Source organism: Harpia harpyja, chromosome 4, assembly GCF_026419915.1.
Source record: "Harpia harpyja isolate bHarHar1 chromosome 4, bHarHar1 primary haplotype, whole genome shotgun sequence".
In the NCBI taxonomy this organism is placed as follows: domain Eukaryota; kingdom Metazoa; phylum Chordata; class Aves; order Accipitriformes; family Accipitridae; genus Harpia; species Harpia harpyja.
In genome coordinates this window covers 34,156,318-34,183,990 of record NC_068943.1, presented here as the reverse complement: position 1 = coordinate 34,183,990, position 27,673 = coordinate 34,156,318, and the positions used below count along the sequence as shown (strand labels likewise).

Genomic DNA, 27,673 nt, shown 5'->3' with positions numbered 1-27,673 from the left:
CCTGCAGATGCAGGAGATAAGGCCTCAGCTCCAAACATGGTAGTAATGGTAAAACTGCTTGCTCTAATGAAACAGAACTTCATGGATTATTTGACAACCAGACCCATTTTTAAAAAACAAATACTGACGGGAAGTTGGTCAAAAGCTTCAGGATGGACGTATGGATGGTAGGAGAGACTTCCCATATTATTTTATACAACTGACCAGTATTATGCTGTGCATACATCTCAGGAATACAATAGCCTTTCATTGAGCAGATGAACTAACAAGCATTCAATTCAAATGACTTGGTCACTACCAAAAATTTTTAAATCAACCACTAAAGATAATTAGTGAAAGGAGGATAGAAAGGATTAATACCATGCAAATACCAGTGTATTTAATGAAATAGCAAAATGAACTGTTGCTATCTCAGTAACAGCTTTTCAAAATTAGAGCTGTATCAGGAATTTTTAAAAATGAAAGCATTGCAAGTTTTCCAGAACAGGAAAGACGATCAAACCTGTCAAGATACACACCAAGTGTGAAGGGTCTAGGAAGTGGAATTAGACCTAATATTTTGTATAGTCAAAAGATTAGTTTCAAATTCAAAAGACAACAATTTTGATAAACTAAATTTTAAATGCATATTCTACAAAAGCTGTACTTTGCAGTTCCTTCTTTTGTTGTCAAAAAATATCTTACATATACATGGACATACACACCTGAGGTACAGCCTTTCAGTTTATTATTTAAAATACAACTTTCAGGTCACATGATTACTATGCACTGACAGTATTTCCATTATAAGAAATCATCAATTTTGACTTAATGATTCTTCATTTCAAGGTTAAGCACTTTCCCAAGTCTCAAATCTCTTGAAGAAATTCCTTCTTTTCCTCAAAATACTTCTGAAACCACTCAATATGTTCAATCTTCTGTTTAACACTGAGGTATGGGTTTTTTGAAAGCCCGCAGATGACTAGTTCCATGAAGTGGCGAATAGGTCCTTGCTTGGGAAAGTCTTCGAGGTGTTTCTCTAGAAAGATATGTTCATGAAATTCAGCATCATCCTCCATCCCTAACAGATAGGACAAAAAAATGACAAAGTTATCATAGCATAACAGCAAATGTAACAAAGTAAAAAGGTATAGTTTGCAAATAATCTTAAATTAGTAAAATTAATGGTTCTGCGCCTTTTAATTCTTTTGCACAGTTAAGCCAGCCACACAGAAGTGGAAGAAACTGCAGAATTTCAAGACATTAATTTCTCCCTCCACACAAAAAATGTCAGCATATATCATCATACCATATTACTTCCATTTTGTGCTCTCATTTATAAGAATATCTAATATTCAAATCAACTTTCTAGCTGGTAATGTCACTGAAAGCTGGTGCCAGGCTGGGAGTGGTGGGAATAATTTTAAGAAAAAAAAAAAAAAAAATCAATCTTCTTGCTAAAAACCTGTTTGTTCAACACATGAAAATTTTGATTCATCATGGGTACCACCTTTTAGACTGGGGACACTTTCTTAATAAATTCTATAAGAAAACACTGATTGCCTAAATTCTGCAGAGGATTAAAGAATACAAGCTAGTCTTGAACAAATGATGCACCCTCATAAAGTACCTAATACTGAACAGCTCACACACAGTTGCATGTTCATTCCAAGTCATGGTTTTAACACCCTATTGCTATCAAATGGACACAGATTTCTAACACTTTCTGAATCTGTGAGTGTATGCCAATGTAAAAATTTTGTGTATCTCACCAGCTGCTACTTCTAAGTCATAACCAGCGCAAAAGATGGCGCATTCAAAAGCATCCAGAGGAACACAGGACAAGGGATTATTGTAGATCTCTAATCAAGCACAGCTCAAATCCTATGGTAAATTTTTGTTCTCTGTCCTGTGGATTTCCTTTGCTGTTGTTCATACTATGATGCTAGCATACACAAGGCAAAGACTTAGAACACAAATTCCTACATAACAGAGAAAAGGCTGCTTTCACGGTTCCCAATTCTGAGATTAAAAACTGGGATTTGCAACTGAAAGATTTTTCTTCAGTTAGGGATACAGGAAAATTTTTATTTGATCCCAATTTGCTATAGATTTGTAAATGACATTTGCACCTTTAAGTAAAAATCTGTTATTAGAAAAAAATATTGCATATGAACATTTCCAGATGACAAAAATGGAAAGTCTACACCATAGACGTTAAGTGTACATGTTTTTCTATACTACTTAGGATATGATATATTATTTGACAACATTAAATCAGGAGTATTGAAATTGAGGTAATTAAGCCATGTCAGTCCTAGGCTTCCTCCTGTGTTCTACAGTTTCAGAAGAAATGATTCACATCTCTGGGATGGAGAAGTCTCTCAGCTTGTATTTGTTAAGTTTGCATTCTTTCTTTCCTGTTTTAAACTTTAGGTACTGCAATATCTGAAGGAGCTGGGAAATACCTCTGTTTTCCCACAGATTTCTCCCAGAAATATGCGAGTGTATCAATACCAGCTACATGCCGCATTTATCTCCCTTGTCCTTGAAAAGGAAAGCATGTTTCCTTCTTCAGAAGCTCTCTTCTTTTTCCTTTATGTTAAAAGGGGGAAAAAAAAAAAAAAAAAAAGGTATGTCAGCTTCAAAAGGTGTATTTCTGCTGTGCTTGGAAACCTATGTCCACTTACAGAAGCACAGAGATGACCCTTTTACCATGCCACCCACACTGACTTTCCCCCACCAAGGGAAGGTGGAATCTCACTGCACCTGGATGCTGCTGGTTGCTTTCACAAGCTAACATTCTTTCCAGAGTTCCATGCTTTCGCTGGTCACAAAAATCCAAGAGAACTAAACCAACAAACCCACTACTGAAAGAGTCTGAGTAACGCTGACAGTAAAAATTGGCCTTCTGGATGCTCTCCTTTTGGGGACAGACCCAGGGTATCAGGAGAGATTATGTCTAATTAATAGTTTCACCAATTTTCATCTCTTACCCAAAAGAAATTAAACCATTTATAGTGTCACAAAAATGCAGGTCAGAAGGAAATATTACATCAGGTACTTTGATATCCCATTTGTCAAAGACATGATACGTGGTTTGGGGATGAAGTGGCAAGTCCAAACATTTCGGTTAGACCACATATTTCAGTCCTCAAAAAAGTAAGGTGTGCATCACAAAAAGAGACCACAATTGCCCAAAGCATCAGAGGCTGAGACCTCTGGTGGGAACTGATTAGATGAGATATGTTCGCATGACTCCCTCCACCCCCAGCAAGCCATAACTCCTGCTGCATGGGAAGAACAAGCCTGTCCCTCAGCCTCTCTTGCACAGTCCTCAGAAACCTAATTTGAAAGAACATGCACTGAGGGAGTCTAAAGCAGAGGATTTACTTTAACAACCTCAAAGCAAGAAGTCACCCACTCTCAATATCCTATTTCCAATTCCCTACGTACTACAAAACAGAAAGTCTGGGGAATTTCTCCAGCTAAAACACTAACCCTTCCAAGACATGACCAACCTTGCCTTAAAGATGACATCTCAAATGCAGATGTCCATCCTTATAGGGAGTGTTGCTGACATGCTATGAAGATGACCAAGTATCCTGATCTAGTGAAAGATGTCCCTGCCCATGGCAGGGGCTTTGGACTAGATGATCTTTAAAGGTCCCTTCCAACACAAACAATTCTATGATTCTAGGATTTTTAGAATGAGATAAATCATGCTCTGACAGTAGATCACTAGAATAGACCCAGAATTAGTAAAGCATGCCTCCCTAAAATGCTTGTGTAACATCTGCCACCTCTCTTGGCAAACTGATCCAATGCTTCTCTGCTGGAACAGCATCTCAGCAAACCAGCCAGAACAGGACTTGGTGAACTTTTGCCTACAGAAGCCATCAGGGGCAACTGAGGCATTAATTTCCCAAGACTTCCATTAAGCCTATCACTTCTGCCATAACAATCTCTGGCCCACCAGAAGCATTTGCTCCTCGGAATGAGGTGCTAAAGCAAAGCAGCACCAATAATCTGCACTGTCCTTTTTAATGAAGGCACTCAGGATCTGAGTCATCAAGGCACAAATGCACAGAAATAATTTTAAAAGGGGCAGAAATCAACATTTTTCCCAACTTTTTGCCATAGCAAGTCACAGAGCAGAACTAAAGCTACTAGAAGCAGAAGAGGCAAGCAGAAAGGAGGAGGAGTGAGAACAATGTTATGCAAGCTATACTAATGGTTTGCTAATCTGGTAAAAATTAATCAGAGGTCAGAGAGATGGAGAGAAAAAAAGGTAGTTTTCTGCCTAACAGTGACTTCAACCGCATCAGATAAGGGAAAGGACGTGCAGGCAGGAGCAGACAACAGGGCAGCAGCAGGGCAGGGAAAGACTGCTACTGGTCACTGCAGCAAGCCAGTACGCCTAGCCACTTCTTCAGGTGTTCGCACCAAGGCCAGAGAAGTTTTTAAAATCATGACCTTGCCCTGATGCCTCAAAGCACAGCACAGTGCGTTGGGTAAAGCACCCTAACAAGAACACCGGAGATGCTCTGGAGGCAAGAAAAACAGTTATAAGCTGTCTTCTTTCTTTTTTACATTTCATTCAAAGCTTTAAAGGCTTTCATAATGCTAAAAGTTGAGTATATGTGCTTCCTTGATAGAAAATTTAATTACACTTATGTTTTTAAAGCCACGTGCTTGTGGCATAAAAGAAAAATCATGCATTTCTTGATACAGAACAAGCTGAGGTAATGTCCTCCTATCGAGGGAGATGACTGTTACAAAACTGCAAAATTAACAGCAGGAAGGGGCATCTTTCTTTTGCAGAGCCACTGAAATTACAGTATGTTGATATAATTGGAGTGAGGTTCTCAAGCTTTTAACTGTGCTTTGAAATACCTGATCTGATTAACAGTCTGTGGCTGGCAGTTTGATAGGATGGAATTTACTGACTTGATTATTTCAACCTGAGAGGTGATAGATTTTGCAACGCTCCACTGGAATTTTCCACATGACTAGTCTTTGTGGACAAATCAATAAAGATTCTTGTTCAAGTATATGTAAAGACTCTTTGTCCGTTCACCACCCCATCCCAGACAGCACGGTTCCGGCCGCATTGCTGCAACAGAAAAACCATTGGCCGCTAAAGACGCCTGGTCCACTTACGGCCCCAGACAGCAGGGTTCCAGCCACGTTACAACAACAGAAAAACCATTGGCCACAGTGGTTTTAAGCTTGCAAAAACATGACTAGAGTATACTCAGATTTCTACATGATGGAACAGATCAATTCTGGGAGCAGTGATTAAATTCTGTGAAGAAACTGCCAAAATAGGATGAGAATAAACATTAAGAAACAATGAACCACATTATGCAATTTGCAACACAGTATAGGACAGATTTTCAAAGACTCCCAGCTTCAGATACTAACCTGTTTTGCTTTCAGTGACTGAATCATTCTAAAGTAGTTCTGTTTGATGTCTTTAAAAGTTTTAAAAAAAACAAACAAACAAAAAAACCCAACCCACAGCCAACCTCTCCCTGAAGTTATGAAGTCCCCTTTCCTAAAGCATACACTTGCTTTGTGTAGTTGTTCTTCCCTTCCTTAACATTCGTTCTCTCTCTGCTGGCTTAACTTCACACAGAGGTTTTCTTTTTTTTTTTTTTTTAAAGGTAATAAAAGTAAATAGCATGCACAAAGATGTCTAGTTAAGATAGATGCCCAGAGTGAGTGGATATTGTGACTGTTTATTCTTATGAAACAAATAGAACAAAGGGAGCAAACAACTGTTTAACACTCGGCCGGCGCAGATATGGAACTGGCAGATAGCTGACTGGGATCTGGCTAGCCACTTCGTCTGAGAGCCACAGCAAAGAACAGAATCAGCGTTATAACACACACACAGCAGTTTTAAGATTCCCCATCCTCTGCTAGAAGCTTCTTTAAAGAAGTTGCATAGTAAAAGGTATTATGTAATAGACTTGAATGGCCTTTTGGTGTTGAAAGCATCAGGGCTGAGAGAGAGAGGGAGGGAGGGAGGGAGTTCTCCCCTTTTGGGCAGCAGCCAGTCCTCAGATCAGCCAAACCACCTGCAGGACTTCACCTGAAGAGTGCCAGAATGAGTTCATCTGAAGCATCTCTGATTTGGGACAGTTGGAAAGTTGTATTTGTTTACTATCAAATGCATGACTCATAGCTGAAACACTGTGTTAAAACAGTCAAAGGTCATAACATGCTCTAATTCTCAAAAAAGATAAATATAGACAGATAATAAATGTTAACAGTCACGTACCAGCTTCATTGTCAATTGGGAACTCCCACAGTATTCCTTCTTTTGTCCACTGGATCATCTCCTCAAAACCGTTTCGGGGAGGTTGTGCAGTTATTGCTGCAATCTCCTTCGCAAATTCCAGATCCCAAATTGTTGGTGAAGATACTAAAAAAGAAATTTTGTAGAGATCTGTCAGCATGCCAAAGACTTCTCACTAGCTAAACCAACGTCCTTTAACATTAACCTTTACAGAAACTAATACTTTCAGCTGTGCAAATTTTTCTACCTTAGATGCCAGCATCACCTTTCTCAAATGAGAAATCTCTGTCAAAATGGAAGTCCACTAAATTCTCAAATGTCTGGTGAAAACGTATTCTGAACTCCTAGGGGACAATTTATTTTTAAGCCTTTCGCACAGAGCAGGTATTTCATTTTTCCACAATCTTTTTTTCCTTTTTGTCTTTCACAGATTGTACATATGACAAACTCGGAACTTCACTGATGCACTCACTCTGCTAAAGGAATCTTGCCTACTACAGGAGTTTTCAGGTACTTCACAACTATACTCTCCTTCAGGGAGACAACTCAATCTACAATTGATGGCAATTCCTTCCTCAACACTCATAAGTGTCCCAGTTTTTGTCTCTTGGGCTTGAAAAATCCTGATTTCCTATTCTTCTCCCAAAGTCAAACAGTGCCTTTAGGGATGCATCTTCCCGAATGCATGTAATTATCACTTTTATTTTTTTAATCAAAGTGTACTCACATGGCAGCAGAGCTACTCTTAAGGAGTTCCTGCCCCTCCACCCAGGAGAACTGGTCATGAGCCCAGACTGAACCGCATCGCTGAAGTGAAGGGAACAAGCTGTTACCACAGGACAGGGAGGAACCGCTGGGAGTGCCTTGGGCTGCTGTCTCATGAGCTGGCCCAGGTCGTGCTCCCTTTGTTTTCTTGTCTCCCTCTGTTATCAATTCACCCTAAGCTCCTTGGAACACAGATCTTGATGGGAATTCAAATGATCCATTTGAAGTGGATCCTGGCCAATCAGCTATTATTTTACTACTCATAAGTGTAAGTATTTGAAACTAAGATGTAATTTCATCTTTGGCTCAGTGGCTTAAAATTCAACTGGATTTAAAAAAAAAAATCTCCCCCCTCCTTTAAGAAAAAAACAAGATGAGAGGGAAAACAGTATTTTTATGTACTGAAAAGTGTTTTCATTTTTTGTGTTAAATCAGAAAATACTTTTTCAAATTATTTCTTACTTAGCAGGGAAATTTCCAGAACTATTATTCCCTAGCTGCCTACTTCGATTTGAGGGCTGGAGGCAGGAATAAAATACAGATAAAAGACAACATGAGAAACCGTACCAGAATGAAAATACTGTCCACATCTTAAAGAATACCTTCTAATAATGCGCTACTAATAAATCTTCTAATACAAGAGAACAGAAACTCATTATTTCAAGCTTGCAGTAAAGGTGACAAACATTGTATTTTCACCTCTGTGAAACAGAAAATAATACTGGTATTTTATGTTAACAGCTACTGATATTTTATATTAACAGTTATGAATAATTTTTTCAGGATGCTAATTTACTTTACAGTTAACATTCAGGTTTTCAAAATAAATATTCAATACGTAACACAGAACTTGCTTTTCTGTCCTGTATAAACAATATTTTAACTCATAATCTCCACGAATATGAGCCAAGAAAGTGAAAGCAAATGAATCAAGGTATCAAGTATCACCACGCTGGTATTTCCCGAGATTAACACAAAAAAATTTTTTGTCATCAGGCTTAGCCAATAAGCCAAGTAATAAGCTTCCTGGCTTAGAATATATTGTAGATTTCCTCAAGGCTACCTGTAATCAAACAAGGAAACACCACATAAAAAGCTGAAAGAAGCTTACTTCTTAATATCTACTTACAAATCCAATAAAATCCACTTGCTCTCTTACACAGTTTGTGCACATTCCAATTTTGTGTTAAAAAAAAAAGCATATCTCAACTTTTTATCTCGGGTGACTACTATGTGCCATTGCGTCTGTACTGTGTGCATGCAAAAAAGAAAGGTTCAATTCTCACTATTTTACATGAGTAAATTTGATTCAGCTCAAATGCCAGTTACCTGATCATATTTGTCAAGATAACTAAAAACAAACGCTGCATCATTCATTATGTTTTTATATGTAAAATGGAGCAATTTTAAGGAAATTAGCAGTCTTAAACAGCAAATTGAATTCCATTCTAATAAGCAACTTTCATAGTCCACCACAGAGGTGGCTGCATTCAGAAAGCTCACAGCTGCTTGAAAATATGCAAATACTACTGACATTTCACTAAAGACATTAAGTAAACAAATTAATTTCTCCCTGCAGTTTCAAGTGTTAAAAAAGGAGAAAACTACTCAGCTAGAATCTGGCAAAAACTAACAGTCCTACTCTTGAAATGGAAACAAATATGTATCATTTTCTAAGATATCAGAGAGGAATACTATTTCTTCTGCAGCTGCTGGCTTTATATATAGTTCTAAGTCACCACACTGGAATAAAATCTTTTTTCCAAAGGGCCTCAGAATAGCTTAGGGAAATCAGCGTATTAAAGACCAGTGCTAACAAGGCACAGTTTCATTGTTCAGAAGGAAAAGGGAGGGAGGGAGTTCTTTACACGACTTGCCCATATTCACACACTCTTAGCCAAAACTCAGCCTGCAGTAAAGCTAAGTCTTCATGCGTGAAAGCTATCCCCCTCTTATGTGGCATTACGACTGTTCCTGCAGAGCTGTGCCATTCAGTGAATACGAAGGTGGGTCATACCTGTTTTGCCATTGGTTTTTGTTTTTACCTTACGTGAGTCTTAGCATGTATATTTGGTGAATAAGGAACTGGCTGGCTGGTCACATCCAGAGAGTACTGTTCAACAGCTCAATGTCTGGATGGAGATCAGCGACGAGTGGTGTCCCTCAGGGGTCCGTACTGGGACCAGTACTGTTTAGTATCTTCATCAGTGACACAGACAGTGGGATCAAGTGCACCCTCAACAAATTTGTAGATGACACCAAGCTCAATGGTCCGGTTGACATGCCTGAGGGACGGGATGCCATTTAGAGGGACCCAGACAAGCTCAAGAAGTGGGTCCATGAGATTCAACAAGGCCAAGTGCAGGGTCCTGTCGCTGGGTCGGGGCAGCCCCCAGTATCAATACAGGCTGGGGGATGAAGGGATTGAGAGCAGCCCTGCCGAGAAGGACTTGGGGGTACCGGGGGATGAAAAGCCGGGCGCGAGCCGGCAACGTGCGCTTGCAGCCCAGCAAGCCGACCGTGTCCTGGGCTGCATCCCAAGCAGCGTGGGCAGCAGGTCGAGGGAGGGGATTCTGCCCCTCTGCTCCCATCGGGGGAGAGCCCACCTGCGGTCCTGCGTCCAGGTCTGGGGTCCTCAGCACGGGACAGACATGTACCTGTTGGAGCGGGTCCAGAGGGGGGACTCGAAAACGATCAGAGGGCTGGAACACCTCTCCTACAAAGACAGGCTGAGAAAATTGGGGTTGTTGAGCCTGGAGAAGAGAAGGCTCCAGGGAGACCTTACTGCAGCCTTTCATTACTTACAGGGGGCTTATAAGAAAGATGAGCACAGACTTTTTAGCAGGGCCTGTTGCAATAGGACAAAGAGTAATGGTTTTAAACTGAAAGAGGGTAGCTTTAGATTAGATATTAAGAAGAAATTCTTCACAGTGAGGGTGGTGAGGCACTGGCACAGGCTGCCCAGAGAGGCTGTGGCTGCCCCATCCCTGGCAGCATTCAAGGCCAGGTTGGATGGGGCTCTGAGCCACCTGGTCTAGTGAAAGGTGTCCCTGCCCATGGCAGGGGGGCTGGAATGAGATGATCTTTAAAGGTCACTTCCAACCCCAACCATTCTGTGATTCTAAACATATAGGAAGAGCTTTACAGTAGGTAAAGCAAGGCGTTGTTTGTCAGCCATTTACAGGATCTTTCAAGCTACATATACAACACCAAACAAGAGAAGGCCACAAAGCAATCAAATGCATGGTCTTGGTTTTTTTCCTACCCTGCTTATGCTTAGCCACCTGCAGAGCATGCTGGTTTCCCTGGGATCACAGCCTTGTGTTCCTTTGCCATAAAATGAATGCAGCAAGTTTGCAGCTTGACCACATAAGCTACTGGAGCCCACATACCCGTTCCCCAGGCTGGTCTTACACTCACAGAAGAAAGACTGGCCTTAGTGACAAAAAGCCAGTTTTACCCTTCAAGTTCAGTAACAGAATGTCCTGATTAGTACAGAAAACATTAATCTCTTACACTGCATTCAAGTTTTGCTTACTAAAAATCAGACTTACATTAAAGTATTTTTTTTTTTAGGTCTGAAAGCAGGAAGTTAACAGGTCATAAGTCTCCTTCAGAACAGTGAATCTCTTGATATTCTAAAAATTCAGAACTTGGCTTCACTGGGTTTTTCATTATTGAATTTCCACCAACCTGTTTGCAGTGCATTTTCTGTTTCTGGAGAAGCCTTAGTGAATATATTAAGCCTCCCTCCTACTTTGAGACTTCTATAAACAAAAAATAAAAACGATATTTAGCATTTCACAACACTTCACAACCTTGCCAGATAACAAATTTAAAAGCACAAAATATTCTCATGAACTAACAGATCTCTGGAGAAAAAGAAAAAAAAAAAAAAAAGAGATAGTGACTCTTACTAAATCCTCAGGCTTTTAACCAGAGAAAGCGTTTATGACTTTTTTTATTCATCTGTAACAGCTTCCCAAAACATTTCCGTGTGAGAGAATGAGCATAAATCAAACATTATATTTGCAGTCATTTTTTACTGAAATATTTAGGAATCCGAACAAAGCTAAACAGTATCAAACCACAGTACTCAAGCAATTTTACAAAGTTGCAACTAAAAAGCAAATCTGGTGATTTGGGTTTTTTCCCCTGTAAAAAATATTGCACAATTCAGGAAGAGAAAAGGCAACAGCTAAATCAAACAATTCCTGCTTTATGACATAAATAGCCTTTTTGAAAGATTACACAGCCACCTTCTCTGCCATATGGCAAACACTCAAAAGTATAATATATCTTAAATAGCATCACCCTGATGCTCTCTCTTCTGAATATAAAAATATTTCACTCTGACCATCTATTTTTAATCATATTTATGTTTAGCATAAGCCTATACTAAAAAAATTTTAAAAATCCAAGGGTCCAACAAGTACTCAAAATAAATTTTCTTAAAAATGGAAACAAAGAAAAGCCAATGCCCTTACTGCAGAACACACTGAACTTTAGAACAAATTATTCTCTTAATCATACAATCTTCCAGGTTTCCACTGAAATTCTAATAGTTCCTACTTTATATTACTCCATATTCACTGTTACCCTGGCAATACTTGCCCTTCCTGACCTTAAAATTTCACCTCTCTGCATTTACTGCAGATTTCTGATGGCCACAACTACTTCTGCAAACCTGCTCTTGTCATATTATATTTTACTGATATAACTACCCTGCATCTCTTTCAGCACAGAGCAATCTAATTACAAAGCCTTAAAAGAATGTTGATTTAGGATTATATTTTCCTATCTGTGTGCAACTCCAAATAACATTGGCCAAAGATACAAGCATGACTTGGAAGGACTTTTATTTTAAGATGACTAGTTCAAATTACTATAAGGCAACATCACTCATTTCATAGAAATCTACTAACTCGATTTAAACTTAGATATTCTTCCTAACCCATTCTTTTCATATTATCAGTAGATAAGTACACCTGTTTGGTTTTCAGGGATGCAGGAGAAAACTTAGGACTGAAACTGGAGACAGTTTGCTCATTACAGGGATTTTAAAAACTATTTTAAGGTACTGTACCTGAAGTTATATACCAAGTACAGTTTCATCACACAAAGAGGGCGAGACCACTTCTCAGGTATCATAAATTTAATAAATGTTCTCAAACATAAGTGAAATTCACTTTACTTTGCAGTATGTTAATAAATGAAAAGTTTAGCAAAGATATAAAATAATATACACTGTATGAGAACGTAATAGCTCAGGTTTTCAGTTTATACTTCTAGATCGTATTATTTCTATTCTTTCAAACTTCAAAAAACTTTTAATCCAACACCTTAAAAAAAGTATGTCTCATGGTCAGTTAAGAATCATACTGTAATAACAAAATTACTTTCATGTGACTACCAACTCTGATATTTATCCCCAGATTAAAAACATCTATAGAGCTATTCAGCAGCTGATAATGAAGTCAGTTCCCTTGCTCCTCAAACCGGCAGCTTATAGCTGAATGGAAACCCCAGGACTGAAGCATCTAAGTCGGGAGGGCTTGGTCAAGAACCTTGTTCCAATTCTCCCCTTCAACTTCCATTACAAGAAGCCGCTCTTGCACTTTCTACAAGCTTTGCATCAGGAAAAGAAAACACTGCCTGCTGGCCTTAAAACATTGAAGAGGCCCAAGAGATACTTCCCTAACACATCGTAGCAGTTCGGTAGTTCAAGAACAAGGAAGTTACTCAGAAACATTTCAGCAAGCAGGTTAAGTTCTTCTAATGACTGGCTATAAGCCACTTCTCTGAGGTTTTTGAGCCATGTAGATCATGCAATACATATACGTGTGTCCCAATTTGTTCCTTATGGGAAGACACAATTCTCTGTCTACGACATACTGAAATAGATGTCTCGGCCAATGAGGGCAGAATATTGTACATCTACTCACCCATAAATTTGTGCCTTTTTTTTTCTTAGTTATCCAAATTCTGCCTTCAGCATTATCTATCTAAACACAAATGACTCCCTCAACTTCCAGCCCCTAACCCCAAGAAAAAGGGATTAATTTGCAGAATAAATTAATGATTAGAGAAATTAATCTTACTAAAACCAGAACTACTAGAGAAAGAATATACTGAGAAGGAATGCAATGATGAGCTGCCATGGGAAAATCGAAAGACTGCAGGCAAGCAAGCATAGCTTACAGGAGTAAAACAAAAATTTAAGAGCACTCCTTAACTCATTAAGAAATAGACTGGCCACATAAACCAGCAGCAGGATAAATTTAAGGAGTACCCTGAAATCATCACGTAAATTATAAAGTTCATTTCATAAACAATTATAATGTCACAGACAATAGAGAAATCAATTACAGAATGACTTATCAGTTGCAACAAGGTGGTAAAAATAAAAAAACAACTTTAAAATCTCTTTAAGACCCCAACAGAATGGATGAAACTTTTCTAAACGTAGAACATTTATCAAAGTTTTCCATTAGATGAAAGTAAGCCTTCAAAGCCTCCATCTCCCAAAAAGTTAAGAAAGTGATATAAAATTGTATTATGCATAAACGAAAATAAAACTAGTTAAAACAAACACAATTACATTTCAGCACCAACTATTTTTAATTACCTAAAATTTAATATTAAAAAAGTGCACGTTATTTGATTAGCTGGTTAACACTAACTAGTGTGTTCTCACAGAAGTTTATTTCAATGCTAACTGTACTTTTCTTGAAAAATACTGAAGTAATTTCTTTAAGCTCTGAAGTATCACGGTAACACGAATATGTACAACTAAATCTAAAATATTATCCATTAGTAATTGATTGCACACTTCTTCTATTGGAAGGAAACACAATAAAAATACCTTCTGGAGTCAAAAGATTGAGGTGACAATCTTCCAGGCTTGAGTTTTTGACCATCCTCATCCAAATCCAAGAAAATGCGATTGGATATCCTCACACCTCTCTGAGCTGGGGACTGCCTTTTAACTGCCATTTCTGAAATGACGTTGCTGAAATTAAAAACATGAATGTAAAAACTCAACAAATCAACAAAGTAAGGAAGTTTGTCATATGAATCAACCAGAAACCCTACTCTCAATTGGTTTCGTAAGCCTCCATGAGACAGAATTATACATTCCTCACAGAATACACCCATTTTTAAGTCATCAAACATTCAACTCTTACTTTTTAAACCACCTCAGTTGTTACATTCTATATAGATTAAAAGTGCTATTTTAGCCTACTAAACCTACGGCGAATGCTTTCTTTGAAATTATTTAGTTTCTAACTAAAAGAAAAACTTCATGTATCTGCACACCAATATTCACAGTGTGTGCTAGGTATGTTTTCCTTGAGTAAATAAGGAATTTCTCTGGATACAAGGAATACGCTGAAAAAGGGACGTAAAAATCACCAGGTTTTTGGACAGGAACCAACACTGCCCAGGGACAGAGCTGTGCTGCTGCAGACCAAAAGGAAGCTTGCCTTCACACATGAGCTGACATGGGTCAATCATGCCACCCTAATAAGTAGGTCACCTTTCCTGATCCACTGCAATCTGTTGCATTGCATAATCATATTACAGCATTAACAGACCACATCTTCCTCTGTAATTCTGTAGTCAAAATCATACGTGAAGAGCAAACCCTCCGATCTCTTCCAGCGCCATACGCAGCTCATTCTGAACGCAATGGGCAAAACACACCATCTTTCTGCTTCCACTGATTAGACCCCTTAACCGGTAAGTCTGCTGGTTGGTAAAGACCAAGTTGGTAATTCTTCCTCACAGCTACCCTCTCCACCCGACCGCTTCCAGTAACACGCAGTCATCCAAAATTGCAGTGCTCAATTTTTAAGACATAAATATGGTCTCAAAAAAATAAAAATAGGCCAAGCCAAAAATACTGCATATCCATTTTATGGAAATCTGAATGAAATTCAAACTATGTTTTTGGCAGTTTAAGTCAAAAGAGATTTTACTGACAAGAAAGAAATACTTCTGGAAAATAGTAAAAGCTAATTGCCACAGCAACACAGTAGGATTTCTCTTCGGTCTTAGATTTGGTTTCAAATGGCAGAACAAGAATACCATAGCTCTTCAAGCACCTACTCTGAAAGGCAGGCATCTGAAAACAAGTTTGGAATGTTTTTTCCTTTAAGATTAAAATGAAATTAATCTCAGATTAGTTGCATATCTCACACTAGAAATTACTCTATGAAGTGCCTACTGGCATTAGTGAGCTGGTGTTGGGCCAGAGGCTTGCCACGCTTCTGGGGGTCCAGGGGACGTAATTCCTAAGGTCAGCCACGCACAGCCCAGCCCAACTGTTTGACTCAGCTGCGACCTAAAAGGCTGGAGTGTTCTTCTGCTTCAAGGGGATCAGGCTTGCTCAGAGAAGCTCTCCTCACAGCTGACCTTGATTTATTTGTGGTTTTGCACAGTAGGTCTGGATAGACTACACTACCAAGCTATCAGAACATGCAGTCAATGGTATTGTATTTCTCACTGGGAAGTCCTAACGTCACCCCATCATTGGTATATGAACATTTCTGGCAGCAACATTCATCACTCCATCATTAAAAGTGCCCCTGTATTAACTAAAAATAAAACTAGATGAAAGATGTTTTTAATGCCTTTTGTAACGAAAACCATCAGATTACCAAGTCATACTCCAACCCCAGTGCACCTACAGTGGTTAGATACTACAAAGTATTACCTCATGCCCCAACTCGAGGTTAAAAACCTAAGTTCCTAGATACTCCTGCCTTCCAGAGAAGGGAAGAGGTAGAGCTTTTATAACAACCACAGATTCTCTCTCCTTCCTGATTACCAACCAATAATTATAATACTAAAAATGGAGCCCCAAGGAGCTTTGGATATATGTTAGCCTAAGCTCTGAATTACTTTTCTTCTTCTTCGCCCAAAACAGGAGCTGGAATTTCAACTTGCAGTGCTGCAGATTTTATTTTGGTATAGTGCTGTTGTAATTTCCACTGAGTGAAACTTCATCGCACACTGAGAAAAATAAATTCCTGTATCATTAATATTTTCCCCTCCTAGCGAACACACTGTCCTCACGCTGTCTACAAAACAAGGCGATGAGACAACTGCATCCAACAGTGACCTCTGGAGGCCATGCCGCAATCCTGGGAAAAAAAATTAGTACAAACCAAAAGATCCGGACAACGTACTATTTATTTCATACCCTCATAAAACTCAACAGCAGTATCCCAGGTTTCTGCAGCTAAGCATTACACGGCTCTACTGCTTGTGGAGGTATCTCATTTTTAAATAGTTTTAAATAACAGAGGACCATATATTGGGTTTTAAAATGTGTCAGTATATGGAATGCAAAACCTTTATGGAAAAAAATGAAAAGTTAAATTGCCCGTATTCTCTTGCTGTCAAATAAAAATCAACACAAAATAATCACATATGAATAAAAGTAATTGCTTTCTAATATATTAAAAGCATTTTAGTGCCTTCTGCTGGACTTTCTAAAAATCAACAGTTTTAACACTGATCAGGAAGCTGAAAGTACCAAATTCATCTCAGGGTCTAACTGTGAAAGGTTACTATTAACCAAGTTTTCAGTCATGAAAATCAGCAGGAGTTGCTGATCTTTCTAGAAAACTCATCCATTGATAGAGTTTCAAACTCTTACCTAACTATTAAGGAAGAAAATGGAACTTTCCAGCATATAATTAAAAAAATTAACATATATTCCCAGGTGGAAGCAAGCTAGTTCAGAGAGCTGCCTCAGGGTGTAGAGCTTGCCAACTCAAAGCAGAGCAAGCCAGCCATGACATTCCTCACCAACCAAAAAGGCTGGTTTCAGTTGAGGAAAATGCATTTTTCTACCCATAATGATTCATCCACAAGCATGTTATAAAATATCGTAATAGTACATCTTAACCCATCAATCAACTATATAGAGGCGCTATAAAAGCTGAAGTCCCTGCAGCTATAGATTTCTGAAAAATTTAAACTCTCTTTCAAGAGAAAAAAGCCTTTTTGCTTAGACTACAACTTCCTTAGACACCTTTTTTCTCCCACAGCAGCTACAGCTGGGTAAGTGCTTCAGAGAAAGTGCAATGGGTGGTGAGGACAGCGAGCCCTCAATGCCAGTAGGCAGACCAACCACTTTTAGAGAGGAGTACATATGCCTTAAGGAATAGATGCAGGTGCATATGAGGTTAGCCACTGCACGCATTAGCTCAGTCAGTATCAGTACGGTCCTCCAACATCTTATCAGGTACTGAAGTAGGTTCTAATTACATTTAAGCTGGCCACCTACAGCCGATGCCATTATCAAGATGTTTGTGTACTCTGCTCTTCTGAAAAACCCAGTGACAGAGATGGAACAACCTCACTGGTAATTAATAGTTTAATGAACATATGCTTTATACAAAATAGTCCTTATTTATTCTCCTTACATTTGGAAGTGTCCCTTAAGTTTTTGGTAATACTGCACACAAAAAAACAAACAAACTAAGAAGCAGAACCACATCAATTTTACAGAAAACAGCCAGACCTTTAACATTTAAAGCTAATCATTTTGGCTACAAGAGCCTGTGGAGAGATAAGCTTCTGTCAAGTTCTTGAGATCCCTTATATTCAGGCTGAAAGGACATTACGAAAACAGAGCACACACACACAGCCTTTGGAGATGCTTGCATGTACTACCTAAAGCCACACTTCCTCCTGAAATAGCACAGACTTCACACGTTTAGACAGAATTTCATTCTGCTCTCCACAACCACCATTAGCACTCTTGGTAGAGAATCACGAATACAGGCTAAAAGGGAAACTTGCACAGTCTCTCCCTTTTCCCTTCACAACCTTTGAAGAACACGTGTTTTGTTTAACAAAGTTATTCATCAAGCATTGCATATCCCAGTCTCTTCACAACTGCCTAACTTCATAACTTATTTGCAAGCATCTGTCACATTCTTCCTTAGTTTTCACTCACTTAAAAGGCAGACATCAATCGCAAACATCATTAGCCATTAGCTTGTTGGCTGCTCTGTTTCCAGTACATTGATAAACATACAAAGCAGATCCTTTACTGATCCCTAGAGCAACCTACAAATAACAATACATGGGTCAAACTCAGATCCTGGTTTGGGACAAATTCATTTTCACAGAATAAATTAAAACTAAGATAAGCAGCTTGCAGTTCACATGGCAAACAGCCATAAATAAAGGTTTCACATTCCTGTTTTGCTGAAGATCAAATTTTCTGTTTATTTCAGCATTTCACCTGGATTTAATGCCTTATTTTCTGAGTAGTTATCTGAATACCAGCTAAAAAAAAAAGAAGAAAAATCTGTCTTTAGCCATCATCCAAAAGAGCAGTATGCACAACTGTTTCAGTTTCCAAACAAATGTTTCTCATTTGTTTGAAAGCCACACTGGAAACAGAGCTAAGCCAAGAGATGAGTTTCTTGGATTGACTGGAAAGTTTTGAAACGAAGGGTGGGGCTATAAATAGAGTTGCTCTCATTCAGTTCTGCAGAGCTGCCATGAAAATTCACCAGTCCAGACAGAACGTCTGAAACTTCTACAAATCCATCCATTGTGTGAGAATTTCGGAAGCTTAAGGGAAAAAAAAAACAAACAAACAAAAAAAAAAACAACCCACAAACCTGTTATTTTGCTAGCCTGTCCAAGCAAGTAATGATCCTGGGCAGGAAAACAATTCCATTTCTGCAAAACCATTGTAGAACGAGGATGGCAAAATTTAGGGTGTTTGGTATAACTAGACCAATGATGTTCCCAATATTCATTAATTCCAAGGATAGCCTGTCCAAATGTAACTTTTAGAGCCATCTTTCCAATACAGAACCCAGTCACCTTCAAGATGACATTGCAAAATCAGGATTTCGAACATTATTAAGAATAACATTCAATAAACAGACCGTATGTTAATAGCTCCCCCTTTTTTCTGTTTATCTGTGGTTTCTTCGTGTCTTCTTAGTTGTGCAAGTAGTTCTGATTCTGTCTGTTTCTTGTTGAGTGGTAGGGAAGATGCAACTGCAGAAGCAGCCTCGACCAGTTCTGGATTTAAAGGCCTGCCTCTGTAAGAGACACAACAGATATGGAAACACAAAAAAATAAAAGCCTTAATATATTTAAACTGTCATTTCTGTACTGTCATTTTAGGTCTTAACCCAAAAGTTAGTTACATGTTACCCCAAATGGGGGTGGCCTGGGGGACAGCCAGGTTTGCCCTATGTTGCACTAATCATCAACTGCCAAATGACACTGACAAGCTCTTGTTCTCAAAGCTGGGAAAATGACAGCCCTACACCACTGCACAGCCCATCGGACGTGAAGCTTGAAGACCACAGGTAGCATAGGGCTGCGGGGTTATAAGCATGATATAACACATTGTGGAGGGGAGCCACTTGCAAGACTTGACAACCACGATGCCATTCTTAAAACATGTTTTTCCTTCTTCCTCAGTTTTATTTTATCTGAACAGTATTTCCCCCCTCCCATTAAAATAACTTTCCACAGGCAGATGCTAGTGCTACCTTTCAAAAGTCTCAGTGCAGAAAAAGGTAGCATATTGTAGAAAGCATACACCTTTTGTCCAGATTCTCCCCTGTGATTTACTGCAATCTACATCTGTACAGCACATTCCCTTACAAGATTCTTTTCCATACTTGGAAATGGCATTTGATGCTTTACTTTGTCCTAGATAATGAAAAAAACAATTTTAAAAAAGGAGAAAACAGGCTGAGAAAAGTTTGTTATACCTTACCTCTGGATCTCTTCTGTAGTTCTCTGAAGCACAGTACCTTCACCGTCTGGGCCTTCCAGCTTGTTTGTGGCTTGCTTTTTGGTCTCGCGTGTTTTCAACTGTTGGAGTTTCTTCCTGTAGCTCACTTCTACTTTCATATTACCAATAATGTCTAACAACTTCTGCTTTGGTGTTTCTGCTGTACCCTCCTGCCTCTTTGCTGCCACTTCAGTGGTGCTGTCTTTGGAAGCAGTAGATTCATCTTTCTCAGTAGAAAGCACGCTGCTTGTGCTGAAGAGTTTCTGCGTTTTGCTAGATGACACACACAGTTTAAAAAACATAAATAAAAAACAGAAGTTACAAAAAGGGTCCAAGGCTGAATTTTGTAAGCCTACAAAAAAACCTCATCAGTTACAACTGTCCAGACCTAACTGAGTGCAAACTGAGTATGTTAAGTACATGTCAACCATGTACCTTTTGACTTTTGAGAAGCCCTAGGGCACTATTTAAAACTCTTGATTATTTATGGTTTCTTCATCACAAAAATCAAGTAAACAACTTTATTTCCTCTACAAATAAACTGTGTTCTATCTATGAACTTAAAACTTTTAAAGTATCTCTGCATTAGGTGGCAGACGGAGAGTTTGAATCTACTGGTACCAGATACTTAAAGTCATTAGTACTACAGAAAACTCACTGAAACTCTTAAAATGAGGCAACCAAGAGATCACTCCTAGCCACCTGAAAAAAGACTGTACACACTCATTTAGCTTCACATTGTTTCACACTTGTAGCACTACTACCGATCCCGTTCTCCTACCCTATGCCCTGCAATATAGCAGCCAAGCATTTCTGCAGCCATATAGGAAAACGGATCCTGCTCCAAGATAACCCAGTAACAAATAAAAAAAAGTTATTTTGGTTATTTTTCCCTCTGGAACAGCTCCTCTACCTAGTTTACCACATCACTGCAAAGAAGCTAAAACTGGCACAGTGGAGGCAAGGATATGAAGCCAGGGACAGCAGGGAGCAGCTCAGGATATTGCTACAACACAGACACAACTGCATTCTCTGGAAAAACCACCACAAAACTCAAAGAACTGTTATCTTTAACATTCTAAAATGAAATGTTTAAAACTTTAAATTCACAACTACTTTTCTTGTTTAAAAATCACCTTCAAGTTACTAAAATAAAGAAAAAACCTTACAATTAAGTATTTATTTTGATTCAAAATAAAACACTTCAATAGATCTTAAAACACTTCTACAAATCTGAAGGAATTTTGACACACCTCCCCCACTCCCCCCCCTTGGCTAAAAAAGATAAATCTGCTAGCATCAGCAGGCACCACATTATCATTTCAGTCACTCTGCACTTAGTAAAATGTCATCACTAAATTGTCAGCATTAAGCCCTAAATTTCAATGTTGAGAAGCAACAGGAAAATTTAAGGAACACTTCAGAACCACAACATTGAGAAGACGGTAGGAGTCCCGCTGTTTTACACTGAGCTGTTCTCCACAGATCTTCTTCAAAGACACGTTTTTCATTAATTCAGGCCGCATGCTCCTTAGAACTATTTATCCATTCAGAGGTCTTTGCTTGCAGCGCCAGAAAAACACAGCAGGGCTGCAAGCCCTAAACATTTAAAGCCAGCAGTACGCTGCAGTTTGCATTACGGTATTTCACCCACCGTCAGGTCTGTCTTCTGCTCGGAAGCCTAGCCTTACAAAGCAAGCAGAGCTACAAAAAAAACCCAAGCTGCTTTGCACATAGGGCTATCAGAGCATCGGAGCTTGTTCAACAATCCCGAGGAGGTTCGAAATAAAAAAAAAAACAAACCATAAACGCACAACTGACTTTTCATGAAAAGCAGTCAAAATCTTTACTAAACCCCCCCAAACTTCCCAGCGCCACGTTCCGCCCGGGCTCTGGGCAGGTCCCGCTGCTGGCAAAGCTTCGCCCCGGCCTCACCGGCCCGTCCTCCGTCCCGCTCCACAGCGGGACAGACGGACTCGGGCACCGGGCCGCCCCGGCCCGGGCGCCCCCGTTTAACGCCAAGGCCGCCGGCGGCAACCCGCTCCGGGGGCACAGGCCGCGGCGGGCCGGCCCGGCCTGCGGCCAGCAGCAGCAGCAGCGGCCTTCCCCGGGGCTCTGGGCAAACCCCGTCCCCTCAGAGGGCCGCGGGCCGCCCTCCGCTCACCGCCCGGCAAAGCCCCCGCCGCCGCCGGCCACCCTCTCCCCCAGGGGAAGGACCTCGGGGGGGGGGGGGGGGGGCGACGGTACCTGCGAGTCCTCCCCTCCAGCCGCGCTACCCCCGCCGCTGCCTCCCAGCCGCTCGCCGGCCCGGCGAGGAGCCCCCCGGCGAGGCGACGGCAGCCCCCGGCCGCGCCGCCCCAGCCACGGACGCGGCTCCACATGGTGCCCGCGGCGCGGCGCTCCGTGTCCCGGCGCGGTCCGTGTCCCGGCGCGGTCCGTTCCTGTCCCGGCGCTGCCGGCTGGGAACAGGAGCCGCGCACCAGCGTTCCGCCCGGTCCTCCCTCAAAAACCGCCCCGATTCCAGCCAAGCCGTTTCCCGACGGGTTTTCACTCGGCGCCAGGAGTTGCAGGCACGTCAACCAAGTCTTGGAATGGCCCTCGCAAAGCAGCTGGCGGTTGGGGAAAACCTGGTACCCACAAGGGCCTCCGCTGGGGCCACAAAGCACTTGCCTCTAAGGGTTTGGTGGAGGAAACAAAAACACCTGGGTTTGTTAAGTTCACGCATCTAGTCAGATGGTTCTCGTTATTTCCATCACTGAATACTCACTGAATCAGCTCTGCGTTAGGGATAGCAGTCCTGCTCCTCTGGGATGATGGCTCACCCATGCCAGCTTCCTAAGCATTAAGTACCTATTTCTGGATATTTAAGAGATTCAACAGATTTGAGTTCCCAGAAGTGTCTTTGCTTAGACTCTTGTCTGCAGTACAGACGAGGACAACATGAAACATCCAGCAGCACCCAGAACTGTGTTATCAGGGTATCTGAATAGCAAAGTTACCCTTCCAAAGGGCAGATGAGCTTGTATTTCAGAGCATAAGTTGCTTTCAGAAACGTAAAAGTAACTTCCTTTATAGCCAGCCAATTCAAGCGCCTCTCACCTTTCTTTAAAGCTCGCGGTACTGAAAGCATTAAATATAAACCACTGGGCCATGGGTTGCAGCCTGTACCGTGCTTTCAGTGCATGGCTGGTTCCACAGGGGTGTTTCGGCACCCAGCTCCTGTTCGCTGCCTCGCTTCTCACTGTTTGCAGAGGGAGCGCAGGTCCCCGAGGAGGAGAGTGGAGCCCCCCTCTGCGTCCGGCACGGCTGCCGCGCTTTTTTGCCTGTGCTTCCCTTCCAGCCAGCTAGCAGATATCAACCGCAGCTCAGAGGTACCATGTAGGAAGCACAGGCCAGCAAGGGAAGACAACTTTCTTTTTCTGGACAAAATCTGTCCACAACTAAAGAATAACTGGGCTTACAAATACCGAGGAGATGAAATCTGGTGGTTTCCCAGCCTCTGCTCCAGGATATGCCCGTGATGGTTTTCAGGTGTCCAGCCTGGGGACAGACACATACAGCGGATCTGCCTTGAGGCCTTTAGCTGTTGCTGTGGAAAATGGCTTCCTGCTGTGAGCACAAATACTAACGAGAACCCTGATCCAGCTGGAAGAGATCACAGGAACTTCAGATGTACCAGAAGTGGAAGGAAAATACTGGGTCCGGCTCAAATCAGTCTGAAACCAAACTGAAAACAAAAATCCAATGAACTGGGAAGTGCTGCTGTTGGCCAGTTTCCTCAAACTGTCTGACTTTTGGCAATACTCACTCGTCCGTGTGCTTTTTGTCCTACAAGGGTTTCTTTTTTCCTATTGTATGCAATAGCCAATTTCCAAGTGACTTTTTTACCTTTGATACACAAATGCCCCATATTTCCCACACACAGATCTTTCAATCTAGGTAACTTCACTAGCAAATGACTTTTACTCCTAAAATTCCACTCTTTTGCATCACAACCCTCCTTCCCTGTGAGCTGCTGCCTGGTAGTATCACGTTGCCCTGGCTGAGGCAAGGTACCAAAAGAGTTCCCAGAGTTTGGTTGGTATTCAGTAACTAACTCTCCAGAACTCCATTGCATGCCTGAACCATTAGTCATTAAAAAAATGGATAGAAGTCTTACAAAAATGTCCAAGAAACATACCATTTTCATCTCTGCATGTTGGTCTTTTGGGTTGCTGTTTTTGCACAAGATTTTAAGGGTAAGTATTCGCAGCTGACTAATAAACAGGCAGAAAAGGCTCACGTAACTCCATAGCAACTGGTAGTTATCAAGAATATTAAGCCACCTAAGAAAAAAACGATTTATTGTGCAGTCAAAGTATAGAAAACAGAAGCTGGAAGTACAATTCTTACACTGCAAAGGCACATTCCTCCAAAGACCTATTTCTGCTGTAAATCAGACCATATCAACACAATCCTTGAACACAGCTGAACACCTCTGACATTTTCACTCCTGTTGGAATCAGTAGTCACAGTAATATTTGTGTTATCCAATCTGCTCCAAATTATTTTGGTGGTCTTCAGCTGCATTTTCACGCAGCAGTGCATCCTGCACTGCCCAGCTGCACCATTTACCTGCATGTTCTCCATTGTTTTAGAGTCACAGTGAGCAAATACCAAGTGATAAAATGGTGGCTGCAGCTAGCCTCCTCTCTCTCAGAATGATCCCTATAGTGAGAACACGGGCTTTTTTTTCCCCTCAGACTTGCACTATCCCTCATCCCTGTGCTTCCAGATAGATTTGTAGTAAGGTCTTCAATCTCCACGTTTACTAGAAAGATGCCACAGTCCAGGAAGTTCTGGAATTCCAAAGGTGGTGGGACCATCTATGCTAGTAATTAATTTGGTGCAACTCAAACAGAGCAGCAGACCGAAATGTCTAGTGCTGAGGCTCCTCACCTCTGACTTGGGGGGTCTATTTTGCATTAGGTCAGGGCCAAACATCCTTCTGAAACATGTAGTTCAAAGCTGTACCGCAAACCTTCACTTCATTGAGTGCAACCTACTCACTGTCCTCTCACTTGCAGTTGACAGTAGTACCTCAGTACACAAATCACTATCACCTGTGTAAGGCCTTACATGCAGAAGCCATCTTACTTTTCCTCCATGTACAATCCCCGTGTGGTACGGTACTGCTTGATCCACCTCTCCAGTCTGGACAACATCCACTGCAAGGTGCTGGGCGAGTTCTGATGGTCTTGTTTCTGCAGCTCTGGCTGCTATTCTGGGATGATATTTGCAAAGAACTGACGTTCATCCTCCCGGGCAATGAGGATTTCCCTAAGAATTAGGAAAGGCAAATTGGCTTTCAGGGAGCAAATGGTTTGCTTGTGGTTGTCTGGAGATGGCGGGCCCAGGAGACAGGCTTGGACTGCTGGTATCCCGCAGGATGGAAAGGAATGCACATTGCAAGGAAACCCCTCCCACTCCTGTGTCAGACAAGTTCCCATGACATCCCCCTACCAGCTTTTCAGCTCCCAGCAGTTACCCATCCCTCTAGTGCTGAAACACTCTGCTCAAGAGGGGTTGTGCCCCTCCTGACACACGGTGGGCCATCATGTCCCAAAGCCAATCACCCACACCCAAGCCAGACCCCCTCAGTCTCAGAAAGCACTTCCACGTTCCTGCAAAGCACTTGCAGGCCAAGCTCTCTGCACACGTGTCGCATTTCTGTCCCACACCAGCACGGTGGAGGAGCAAAAAGTAGTTTGGCTTCGTAGACACGGGTGCAGGTAGCAGAAATTGCCATGTGGTGGCAATACGCTCACTGTAGTGCTGCATTCGCAGCTATAAAATCTCCCGGGCAACATTTCAAGCACTCTCACCATCTCCATCTTTTGTACAGGGTCCAAACAAGCAGATCAGGCCTGGTGGTCTGCCCGAGAATGTGGTTATGAAGCAGCAGCCTGAAATACTCAAGGCCTGATGTTTCAGCAGGCAGCACGTGGTTTAAGGGAGTATTAGTCGCAAGCTTCACCGCATTAGGGGTTAGATGTTTTTCACCAGCTGGATCTTCCAACAGCGCTGCAGTCCTGCTAAAAAAGAAGTCAGCACACAGGTCAAAATTCTTTGCAACTAAATAGTAATGTCTAAGTATTTCAGGTCATTTGAGATGCACAACTAACTCACAATCACTAACTGGTTACCACAGACTCTGCAATTATTTCTACATTAAAGCAATAATGTCATTTACAGTTCGATGTATTGTTTCTAAAAGCATTTGTAACCTAGCCTGCTTTTCCTTAACAATTGCCCTATTTTGAAGAATAGCCCCAAATCACTTAAAAGGAATGTTTCAAGAAAATAACCGTATGGAAAATTCATAGCTGAACCCTACAATTAATCAAAAGTGACGGAAAAAAATGTACATTTAACTTTCTGGTATTTGTGCTGCTTTTTCCTTGCTTTGGGCTTTGAAAGTAGGAGCCATCAGTTTTAATTGGGGGAAAATACCATGGATCTAAGCTGAAATATGTAGGTCTGCAGGTCTCAATCCACGCATCTCGGCAGGGATTGCAGGTGTACGGCGCTTCCCAGAAACACTGCCTGGTCTGGCAGAGTATCTGGAGTATTACTGATCACTGATACATGTTATAGCTACTGCTCACCTTTCCACAGGCTGTACAGTGTCCTACTGCTTTCAGCTGGCCTACTGCTTCTGATAGGCCTTATTTCAAGCACTTCAGTTAACTGCTAATCAAAAAAAAAACAAAACCAAAAACGTTTTGTGCAGTTTCAGCTGAGGAAAGTGGTATTAGCGCTCATCACAGTGGTTCAAGCCACTGTATGCCATTTCATATTCCCGAGAACCTAGGAGCACAAAAGTGACGCCTCAGCTTAGGAGAAGTCTCTTGCTGATCTGCAGCAAATGGCTTATGAATGTCTGTCCACGTCCAGTTTAATGTGCTACGGGTCACTGTCGTTCACGCAACAGCAAAGCTAGACGTTTTAGCAGCTGTCAGAACAGGAACACCTTTTTTATTTGTGTCTCCACAATTATTTAGCTATTCAATCCAACTAAAGAGGCAGAAGAAAATCCTTTTGATTTTGGTCAGCATCCAAGATGCCAGGTATATCTTTGTAAGTTTAGACAGAAGACTGTAGACCGCTGTATCTTTATATTTTAAGTGTAAGATAGCTCCAGACTGGTACTGCTTAGTCCTCTGACACGTATGTTAAACTTAATTTTATATTTTGGGAAAAGGGGAATAGTCATTTTTGTTTTACGTAACTGTTATTCAGTCACATGGTACAAAAAAAGAATGGCATTTAAACAATTTGTCAAATACTGCAAAGGAGCGGGAGGCAAAAGGCCCCTCGGTCAGCCACGGCTGCTGGGTGGACAGGTGCTCCCCGTGGTTCCCCTCTCCGCACAAGCTGCCGTTACTTCAGGGTACTGAATTCCTAAATAAATCCTTTTTTAAAAACAAAAAAACCCCACCCGCCCAACCAAAACAAAAAGATGCTGCCGTGCTAACCCACAAACTCAGTCCGATCCTGCCCAGTAAGCCCACCGCTCGCGGGTTTTTTTGGGGGGGGGGAAGCGCTGTTCGACCCCAGCGAGGGCCGGCCAGGGCCTGCCAGCCGCCTCGGCCGGGGCTCCGCCGCCGCTGCCCGGCCGCAGGCTTGGGGCGGGGGACCCCAAAAACCCGGCCCCGGCCCGGACCCCCGCCGGCCGTTTCCCCGCCCGCCCGGAACCGCCGCTCAGCCGCCGGGGGCACCGCAGGCCACCCGGCCCGCCCACCGCCTCCCCGGCCCGCGTCTTCCCCCGGGCGGCGGCGGGGGCCGCGCCG

The 27,673-nt window shown here is 41.6% G+C and overlaps 1 protein-coding gene and 1 long non-coding RNA gene across 2 annotated transcripts; both read right to left on the bottom strand.

Moving 5' to 3' along the window:
• Nucleotides 1-710: 710 nt before the first annotated feature.
• Nucleotides 711-22,257, bottom strand: MRPS31 (mitochondrial ribosomal protein S31). The gene is made up of 7 exons (XM_052786212.1): nt 22,089-22,257; nt 19,824-20,114; nt 18,976-19,134; nt 13,917-14,063; nt 10,745-10,818; nt 6,269-6,412; nt 711-1,060 (listed from the first exon to the last, which is right to left on the bottom strand). The coding sequence occupies exons 1-7, from the start codon at nt 22,220-22,222 to the stop codon at nt 849-851; spliced, it is 1,161 nt and encodes a 386-aa protein (XP_052642172.1). The 5' UTR covers nt 22,223-22,257; the 3' UTR covers nt 711-848.
• Nucleotides 22,258-23,878: 1,621 nt separating this feature from the next.
• LOC128141478 (uncharacterized) lies at nt 23,879-27,586 on the bottom strand. The gene is made up of 3 exons (XR_008235067.1): nt 26,489-27,586; nt 25,706-25,915; nt 23,879-25,160 (listed from the first exon to the last, which is right to left on the bottom strand). It is a non-coding gene; the product is annotated as an uncharacterized LOC128141478 (long non-coding RNA).
• Between the last annotated feature and the right edge of the window lie 87 nt (nt 27,587-27,673).

What these genes read in the sequence shown, in the direction of transcription:
- MRPS31 (XM_052786212.1), bottom strand. Translation starts at nt 22,222, where the DNA reads ATGTGGAGCCGCGTCCGTGGCTGGGGCGGCGCGGCCGGGGGCTGCCGT. An exon ending in CTGGAGGGGAGGACTCGCAG is followed by an intron (nt 20,115 to 22,088) that starts GTACCGTCGCCC and finishes TGTGTCATCTAG; the next exon opens with CAAAACGCAGAAACTCTTCA. An exon ending in GGGGGAGCTATTAACATACG is followed by an intron (nt 14,064 to 18,975) that starts GTCTGTTTATTG and finishes TTTTAATTTCAG; the next exon opens with CAACGTCATTTCAGAAATGG.